The sequence below is a fragment of the Plecotus auritus genome, assembly GCF_963455305.1.
Source record: "Plecotus auritus genome assembly, chromosome: 6".
Classification (NCBI taxonomy): domain Eukaryota; kingdom Metazoa; phylum Chordata; class Mammalia; order Chiroptera; family Vespertilionidae; genus Plecotus; species Plecotus auritus.
In genome coordinates this window covers 86,685,647-86,695,672 of record NC_137773.1, presented here as the reverse complement: position 1 = coordinate 86,695,672, position 10,026 = coordinate 86,685,647, and the positions used below count along the sequence as shown (strand labels likewise).

Sequence of the window (10,026 nt, the reverse complement as noted above, 5' to 3'; positions counted from 1 at the left end):
ATGACGCCAAACCTGGTGGCTTAAAACAGCACCAATGTATTATATTGGAGGGCAGAAACATGACATGGATCTCTCTGGGACAAAATTAAGTTGTCATCAGGGCTGGCTCCGTCTGGAGCCTCCAGGCATTTTCCAGCTTCTAAAGGTCGCCTGCATTCCATGGCTAGTGGCCCTCCCTCCATCCTCAAAGGCAGTGATGGCCTTGAAGTCTTTCTCACATTGTATGACTCCTACACCAACTGTTCTGGCTCCCTCTTCCCTGTTTAAGGACTCATGAAAGTGCCTTGGGCCCATTAGGTTGATCCAGAATTATCTGTCCATCCCCCTATCAGTTGATTAGTAACCTAAATTCCATTTGCAAACATAACACACCCCCATCATGTAACATAACACATTCACAGGTTTAGAGGGATGAGCAGAGTGAGGGGAGACCCTCTGCCCACCCTATCCAGCTAGGTCACAAAGGCCTCTGTGACCTCATTATCCACAGGACCCAAATTTACAAGGCAAATTTATAACCTCCCACATGATTGCTGGTAGGCAAACCTCTTGCCAGGCATCAGAACCTCAATGTCCTGACTCTCTAGCTGCCATGGTCATGAAACCTGAGGACGCCCAGAATCCTTGCTCAAGGATCCAGACCCTGTTTAAGAGGGTCAAGGCCTTATTCACCAAAGCTTCACCCCCACCTCTACCCCCATCCCCACCCCCACCTGTCTTCTGGAACCCAGGCTGTACTCACGTGTATGGATATGTGTTTGGGCATGTGAGTGAAAACGACCTGGAGCACCTCACATCACAGCAGGTGAGATACAGGTGACCCAGTATCTCTAGCCAGAACTTCAGGGGGAGAAAGCCATACTGCCCACCCCTCTACATGGTCCACTTCCCTCCAAGCAGACCTAGAATTTCATATTGAAGCCGTGAGGACCAGGGTGGGCCTTTCACCAGGAGGGGGTTCTGGAGATGTGTCTGGTTCCAACCTGGCTGAGCATGGGCAGCAGCTGGGTCTGCCCTGCAGGTGCTTGACACAGGAGAGCAGTTGATGGTGCCCATGGATGTCCTGGAAGTGGATAACGCGGGAGCCTTGTGGAAGTTTCTGCTCTCAGGAGCCATGGCTGGGGCAGTGTCTCGCACTGGCACGGCCCCCCTGGACCGTGCCAAGGTGTACATGCAGGTGCGTGTGGGTGGGGGGCCATGGCGCTGAAGCCACTGGGGTAGGGATGGACAGAAATGGGACTGATGGAGTTCAGGATGGGGATGGGAGGGTAGAACTGGAAGCAGGTAGGAGGGTGGGATGGTTGAATGGAAATGAGAAGGGGTTTGAATTGGGGATGATGATGGAGCTGATGTGAATGTGAAACTGATGGGAGTGTGTTTGAGCATGTGAGTAAAAACGACCTGGAGCACCTCCCATTACCTCCTATTCATGGAGTTGACTTAGGGAAGGAGTTGAGAGAATGGTACCAGGGACAAGGTTGGGTTGGGGAATCAGGGATTGAGGATGGGAGTCTTTGAAGACAAAGTAGGACTGGAGAGGAGAGGAAGATGGATGAGATGGAAATGTGGCTCAATGTGGGGTTTGGGTCTGCATTGGGTTAGAGAATTCTAGGACCATCCAGGGAAGGATTTGGAGAAGAAATGGAAATATGGGAGGGGTTGTGTGACTGGGGACAGGATGGGCTTGAGTTCCAAGATGGGATGGGGATGAAGATAGGGTGAAGGACTTCTCACAGGTCCAGGGACCTCTCTACCGCCAGGTCTACTCCTCCAAGACGAACTTCATGAATCTACTGGGGGGGCTACGAAGCATGGTCCAAGAGGGGGGCTTCCGTTCCCTATGGCGGGGCAATGGTATCAACATACTCAAGATAGCCCCTGAGTACGCCATCAAGTTCTCCGTCTTTGAACAGGTGGGGGATGGTCTGCTTTCCCCAGTCCCACACTTAAGTCCTCACCTCTCCTATACCACCACCACTTCCCCAAAGCTCAGATCACTATCCAAGACGTTCACCCTCCAGTCCTCTCCCTCCGCATGGGTTTCAGGTAGAAAGACAATTAGTTATTCGCTCTTGCTCTTCTCTCCTGTCCTAGTGTAAGAATTATTTTTGTGGCGTGCATGGGTCCCCACCCTTTCAGGAACGTCTCCTTGCTGGCTCTCTGGCTGTGGCCACCTCCCAGACGCTCATCAACCCCATGGAGGTAAGAGAATAGCTGACCCATAGAAGATGAAAATTAGTTGCCAGCTGCAACTGCTTCCTCCTCCCCACTTTTCCTCCTTTTTCTTCATGTAAGATATGTATCCGACTTTTAAAAATATCTTTTAATTGATTTCAGAGAGGAAAGGAGAGGGAGAGAGACAGAAATATCAATGATAAGAATCATTGATGAGCTGCCTCCTGCATGCTCCCTACTGGGGATGTAGCCCAAAACCCCGGGCATGTGCCCCAACCGGGAATCAAACTGTGACCTCCTGGTTCATAAGTACATGCTCAGCCACTGAGCCACACCAGCCAGGCTCATATCAGACTTTTATTCCAGATGGCTACCTGGTCACCTCAACACTATTTATTGAATGAGTCCCATCCTTTCTTCCCTAGTGATCGGAGATGCTTTCTTCCCCAGTGATCGGAGATGCCACCTTTTTAATTTACAAAATTCCTGTATATATTTGGGTTTATTTCTGGCCTTTCTCCTCTTGTTGCTCTGGTGTCTGTTCATTCTCTACTATCTTTTAATTTTTTTATTTCTTTATTGATTAAGGTATTACATATGTGTCCTTATCCCCCCATTATTAATTTTTTTAATGAATAGACTTTATTTTGTAAAGCAGTTTTAGGTTGGCAAAAAAATTGAGCAGAAAGTACAGAGAGTTCTCATATACTTCTCCCCACAAATACAAACTTTCTACTATTATTCACGTCTTGCATTTGGGCAGGGCATTGATTACAATTGATGAGCCATATGGATACATTATTTTAAACTAAAGTCCATAGTGAACATTAGGGTTCACTCTTGGTGTTGAACATTCTATAGGTTTTGACAAATGTATACTGATGTGTGTCCACCACTACAGTATCATACAGAAGAGTTCCACTGCCCTAAAAAATCTGCTCTACCTATTCACCCTACCTCCTTCTCTGAATCCCTGGCAAACACTGATCATTTTACTGTCTATATAGTTTTATGTTTTCTCATTCTCCATTCTTCTCTCCTTCATCAGTTTTTCAGGCTATTATACTCTGTTGATTTTTCTATATAAAATTAGATGCAATTTGTCCAGCTCAAAAGACAGAATCAACTTTGTTTTTAACTTAGATGGTGTTCAATTCATAAACAATATTTATATGATGTTGAGTCTATGTATCCAGGAACATATTCATTAGTTCTTTAATGGTCTTTAAATTTTTTTTTTAATATAATTCTTACACCCAGAAATCAATGGCATTTTCATACACCAATAATGAATTCTCAGAAAGAGAAAACTAAACAAACAATCCCATTTACCACTGCAACAAAAAAATTAAGAGACTTAGGAATAAACTTAACCAAGGAGATAAAAGATTTGTACTTGGAAAACTACAGGACAATGAAAAAAGAGATAAAGGAAGATATAAACAAGTGGAAGAATATACCATGTTCATGGATTGGTAGAATTAACATAATTAAAATGTCCATACTACCTAAGGCAATCTACAGATTCAATGCAATCCCTATTAAATTACCAGTGGCATATTTCACAGATCTAGAACAAATACTCCAGAGATTAAAAATGGCAGCAGAGTAAGTGGATGCTGCACGGATATGCTCCCAGGAACAAACTGGAATTACAACTATAATACAGGAAAAACTTCCCGAATAATCAACAAAGACTCACAGGAGAGAACCCTGACACCAGAGGACCCAAAGTGGAGACCACATGGAGACTGGTAGGAGGGGCAGAGGGGTGAAAGGGCTGGCCAGGCACCCACAGAAAGCAGCTGAAGTTCCAGAGAGATATCTTACCTGTTGCCACTGAAAACTCTGGGATTTAATCCCCAAGCTGGGCCCCCCAGCAGAGAGCACCACAACTGAGAAGGGACCCACATAATATCTGGCTGTGAAAAGCAGCAGGGTTGCTATCTGCCAGGAAGAGACTGCTGAAAATTCAGGCACCCTCTTAAAGGGCCAACACACAAAATTCTCTGTGGAGCCACCCACCTTGTGCTCTGGCAGAGGGAGGGCGGAGTGGACTGGAGCTGTGTGAACAGAAGCTAGGATTGGGGGCTTGAGGGATACATCCCCAGTTTCCTGGGCTGAGTCATTCACTCATACAGCAGAGGACATCTTTCCCACACAGAAGTTTGCCTTGCCTGGGGGGGAGACAATTGACCCACCCTATTAGAAAACTCTTTGCCCTGAGGCCACTTAAGAGACTAAAAATAACAATTAGCCTCCAGGCAGAAGCAACTGCTCCATCCTGTTGAAAAACACTCTTGCCACACCTGAGGATGATTGCCTGGAGCAATTCAAGTCAGAATCCTACCAGTCTGTAGGCAGAGGTGGTCTCTGGAAGCTTTGAGTCTCTTCCTGATCTAATTAGGCAGAAACAGCATTTGACACTGTCCTGTACTAGAGATTGAGAGACAAGAGGATCTAATACATAGTCACAAACCCAAACAGATAGCCAAAATGAGGAGACGTAGAATAAATACTCCAAAAATTTATATGGAACCAAAAAAGACCCCGAATGGCTGCAGCAATCTTGAGAAAGTTTGATCACAATACCATATATCAAGTTATACTACAAATCCACTGTAATCAAAACAGCCTGGTACTGGCACAAGAACAGTCATATAGATCAATGGAATAGAACAGACACCCCAGAAATTGACCCAAGCCATTGTGCTCAATTAATATTTGACAAAGGAGGCAAGAGCATACAATGGAGTCAAGACAGTCTCTTCAATAAATGGTGTTGGGAAAATTGGACAAATACATGCAAAAAAAAATGAAACTAGACCACCAACTTACACCATATACAAGAATAAACTCAAAATGGATAAAAGACTTAAATGTAAGTTGCGAAACCATAAAAATTCTAAAAGAAACCATAGGCAGAAAAATCTCAAACATCTCTTGTAGCAATATGTTTGTGGATACATGTCCTAGGGCAAAGGAAACTAAGGAGAAAATAAACAAATGGGATTACATCAAAATAAAAAGCTTCTGCTCAGCAAAGGAAACCATCAACAAAATAAAAAGAGAGCTCACTGAACGGGAGAACATATTTGCCAATGATACATTTGATAAAGGGTTAATATCCAAAATATAAGGAACTCATAGAACTTAACAAAAGGAAGACAAACAATCCAAGTAAAAAATGGACAAAGGACCTAAATAGAGACTTCTCCAAAGTGAACATACAGATGGCCAAGAGACATATGAAAAAATGCTCAAAGTCACTGATCATAAGAGAGATGAAAATTAAAATGACAATGAGGTATCACCTCACACCTGTCAGAATGGCTACTATCAACAAATCAACCAATGACAAGTGCTGGAGAGGATGTGGAGAAAAGGGAACCCTAGCACATTGCTGGTGGGAATGCAGACTGGTGCAGCCACTATGGAAAACAGTATGGTGGTTCCTCAAAAAATTAAATATGGAACTGTCATTTGACCCAGTGATCCCACTTCTAGGAATATATTCCAAGAAACCCAAAATGCCAATCAGAAGGAATGTATGCACCTCTATGTTCATAGCAGTACAATTTACAATAGCTAAGATCTGGAAACAGCCCAAGTGCCCATCAGTAGATAGATGAGTGGATAAAAAAGCTGTGGTATATTTACACCACAGAATACTATGCAGAAGTAAAAAAAAGAAGGATCTCTTACCCTTTGAGACAACATGGAGGGACCTGGAGAATATTATGCTAAGAGAAATAAGCCAGTCAGAGAAAGACAAGTATCACATGATCTCACTCATAATGAACAAAACAAACTGTTGAACAAAATAGATCCAGAGAGATAGAAACATGGAACAGGGTGTCAAATCCCAGAGGGAAGGTGGGGGTGGGTGAGTGGGAAGGAAGAGATCAACCAAAGAACTTTTATGCATATATGCATTACCCTAGGACACAGACAATAGAGTTGTGAAGGTCTGGGGCAGATGGCGGGGCAGGCTAGAAGGGGTCAAGGCAGGAAAAGGGGGACATATGTAATACTTTCAACAATAAAGATTTAAATATATATGTATATATAATTCTTGCCCTCATCTGGTTACATTTTTTTTAATAATTTTTTTTCTTTATTGATTAAGGTATTACATATGTGTCCTTATCTCCCCATTGCACGCCCTCCCCCCCCCCCCCCCCAACACACACACACTCCTGGTTAAGTTTTTTTCAAAGTGTATTCGTTTTCACTGGCTGTGTAACAAATTACCACAGACTCAATGAGCTTAAAATAATTCTCACCCCAGGATATTTTTCCACTGATTTTTAGAGAGAGAGAGGGAGGGAGGGAGGGAGGGAGGGAAGGAGGGAGGGAGAGAGAGAGAGAGAGTGAGTTAGTTTGGTTGCCTGCCTCCCACATGTGCCATAACCAGGGATGAGGATCAAACCTGTGATCCAGGTACATGCACTTGACTGAGAATCGAACCTACGACCCTTTGGTGTGAGGGTGGACACTCTAACCACTGAGTACACCAGCCAGGGCTAAAATTATAGATTTTTTAAAAATTTCATTGGTTCTGTGGGTCATGCGTGGGCACTGGCTAGTGAGGTCATCTGTGCAGGGTTTCATCAAGTGGAAATCAAGGTGTCAGCTGGCTACCAACGAACTCATCTGAGGCCCCTCTACCAAACTTCCTGGTTGTTGGCAGGATTCAGTTGTTTAAGGTGGTCCTCTCTAAAACAGTTTGCCAACCTGAGGCCTCTCTATAACAGAAGCCAACCATGTGGTCCTCTCTATAACAGTTTGCTGTTTCAGACCAACAGAGAGTATCTCTGATGCTTCCAGTTTTTCTACTTCTGTCTATGGTAATAGACCTCTTTTAAAGGACTTGCCTGATTAGGTCAGGCCCATCCAGGACAATTTCTCCTGATTCATTTAAAGTCAACTGCTTAGAGGCCTTTATTACATCTGCAAAATCCTGTTACCTTTGTCATTACCATGTAACATGATCAGGAGAGTGACATCTCATTGTGTTCACAGGTCTAGCCCACATTCAAGGTGGGGGAGTATGCAGGGAAGGCATGAATCTTGAGGACCACCTTAGAATTTTGCCTACCACACTTGTTCTGTTGTTTGTGTAATTGTAGAGTTGCCAATATTTTGATGTTGGGGCATTTCATAAAAATTTCTATTTCTGGCTCTTTCAGAAAATTGGCAGATCTGGCCACCTGGATGGAGCCTGCACTCCCATGGCGCTACGTTTGGCTGGTGCTAAGTGCAAGCTGCCACATACCCCACTTGGCTCACGTCACTTCCCTTCCCCTCTTGGCCTCTGTCAGCACTTGAACTTCTGAACCGAGGGTTGAGAGCAAACACAGGCCAAGGAATGGGACAGGGAGCTCTGGGTTTGACACCCAGCTTTGCACATTCCTGAGCAGTTTCCTCATTTGTAGATGGGGACAATGGCCACTGCTGAGGGTCAGTGAGAGGATTAAATCAAATGAGCTGCCTCATTCCTTACCCTCCCCAGGTGCTGAAGACTCGGCTGACCCTGCGCCGAACAGGCCAATACAAGGGGTTGCTGGATTGTGCCAGGCAGATCCTGGAGCAGGAGGGCACCCGCGCCCTTTACCGTGGCTACCTGCCCAACATGCTCGGCATCATCCCTTATGCCTGTACCGACCTAGCTGTCTATGAGGTATGGGTCCCTCAGAGGGGGTGACAGGGGTGAAACCAGGCCCTAGCAACCTTCCTCCTGTCCCCCTTTCTCTTGCAGATACTCAGGTGCTTCTGGCTGAAGTCAGGCAGAGACATGGCGGACCCTAGTGGCCTGGTCAGTCTGTTGTCAGTGACGCTGTCCACAACCTGTGGTCAGATGGCCAGTTACCCACTGACTTTGGTGCGCACCAGGATGCAGGCTCAAGGTCAGCCTGGCCTTAGTGGCCACTGTGTATGGCTCTCCCCCCTTGGCCCTCCACCAACCCTCTGAACTTTCTCATATCCCCAAACTCCCACATCTGATCTTGGCCAACTTCACTGACCCCCGAACCCACCAAGACTTTACACTCACCTCCAAATCTGATCCCAGCCCTCAAATTATTACTACAAATCACTAAAATGACCATCCCATCTTCCAAATGATTATCACAAGCTCCCTCCCGCCCACAAATGTGACCCAGGCCCCCATACTGACCTCAAGACATATATCTCCCAAATAACTTCTCCAAGTCAGATCCAGTCCTCAATTGGCTCCAAAAGTCAAAATGGTTCCTAAATGCACCAAATCTGACCCTTAGATGTCCCAAAATTCATAACCACTTCCCCCACAACCCTGGAAACTCCCCAAATGTGATGCTCTCAAATGGACTCTCAAACATCCAAGTGGGTCCTTAGCCAACCCCCTTCACCTTGAAAATCTCCCCAAACTAATCCTGAGCACACTCCCCAATATCTCTAGATCTTAGAAGTTCCCTCCCAAATAGACTTGAATGTTTACTAAGATGTTCCCAAAAAGGAAATCTGAAAATTCCTGCCCAAATTGCTCTCCCAAACTGATCGATTTTCTCTAAAAGTCGTCTTTCCAACTGGCCCGGAAACCCCTGCCCCTGGCTCCACTCCCCATCCCCCAACATTCCTGCGCCCCCCCTCCCTCACCCCCGCGGAGGCCAGCTTATCTCTGAGGCCCTGAGATTGTTCCTGTCCCTGCAGACACTGTGGAGGGTTCAAACCCCACCATGTGTGGAGTCTTCCAGCGGATCCTGGCCCAGCAGGGCTGGCCAGGGCTATACCGAGGTATGACCCCCACATTACTGAAGGTGCTGCCGGCAGGTGGCATCAGCTATGTGGTGTACGAAGCCATGAAGAAGACCCTGGGTGTATAGACAATGAGTTAAGCCACACACCCTGGGCAGAAATGGGCAGGAGGATCCAATGTCCCCTGGCCCCAAAGAGCTCTCCAGGCTCCGGCCACAGGGAAGTTTTTTTCAGGAAAAGCAGACTGGGAATCTGGGTCAGAAGATGCTCTCCAGGATGCAGCCTGAAACTATTATGGACTCCAGTTTGGCTCATAGTGGTCTGTCCTGGTTCCAGGGCAAAATGGAGAACATGGAGTCAAACCCGGAATAAAGTGATGGTTTCTGCTAGACATGTCTGGGATATCTGGGTCGAGGAGGGGAGCTGGGGACCTAAATACTTGGGTCCAAGAGAGGAGCTGAGTATCTGCACTACCTGGGTCACCAAGAGGGTCTGGGTACCTCAGACCTCTCGGTCCTGAATGGGAAGGATGGATGCTGCCTGCGTCCAGTGAAGCTTGGATCCCGGGACCTAGTGTGAAGCAGGTGTGGGGTGTGGAATTAGGGTCTGGGATCCCTCAGTGTTGGGAGGGAACCATGGCCCAAAACCCGTTAGCTCAGGAGTGGAGCTGGTTCCCTGAAGCCTGGAAGAGAAGGGCTTCTAGAGTAATGGGTGGAGAAAGGAGATGGGGTCACAGGGGAATCCCTGGGTTTCCTCCTGCTCTCAGACCACTTCAACTCCAGAAGCACCCGACCTCCAAGGCCTCAAGCAAACCACGTGCCTGGCCTACCCAGCCAGGCTCCCGGGCCGAATTCCGGCAGCCAGTCGCTATTGCGTATGTACGCTGCCACTCATTCCCCCTTCCACTAATCCCGTCTCGCCGTCAGGTAGCAGGCTCCGCCCCAATGCTGCTGCGATTCCACTGGTTCCCACTAATACTGGGCACCTTTACTTCATTGCCATTTGTCTGGAGCGGTGTCAGTCACCTAACACCTGCCCCCGTCTCTCAGCCATTGGCTTAGAAGTCAAACTGGAAAAGGATTATGGTTAACATGAAAAGCCAGTCCAAAACCA

The 10,026-nt window shown here is 46.5% G+C and overlaps 1 protein-coding gene across 1 annotated transcript; it reads left to right on the top strand.

The window, feature by feature from the left end:
* Positions 1-592: 592 nt before the first annotated feature.
* SLC25A41 (solute carrier family 25 member 41) lies at positions 593-9,041 on the top strand (the record flags this gene model as incomplete). The annotated part of the gene is made up of 7 exons (XM_080674482.1): positions 593-805; positions 1,022-1,177; positions 1,761-1,913; positions 2,095-2,202; positions 7,691-7,858; positions 7,937-8,084; positions 8,869-9,041. 7 exons carry the CDS (start codon positions 593-595, stop codon positions 9,039-9,041), a joined length of 1,119 nt encoding a protein of 372 aa, XP_080530608.1.
* Positions 9,042-10,026: the final 985 nt, after the last annotated feature.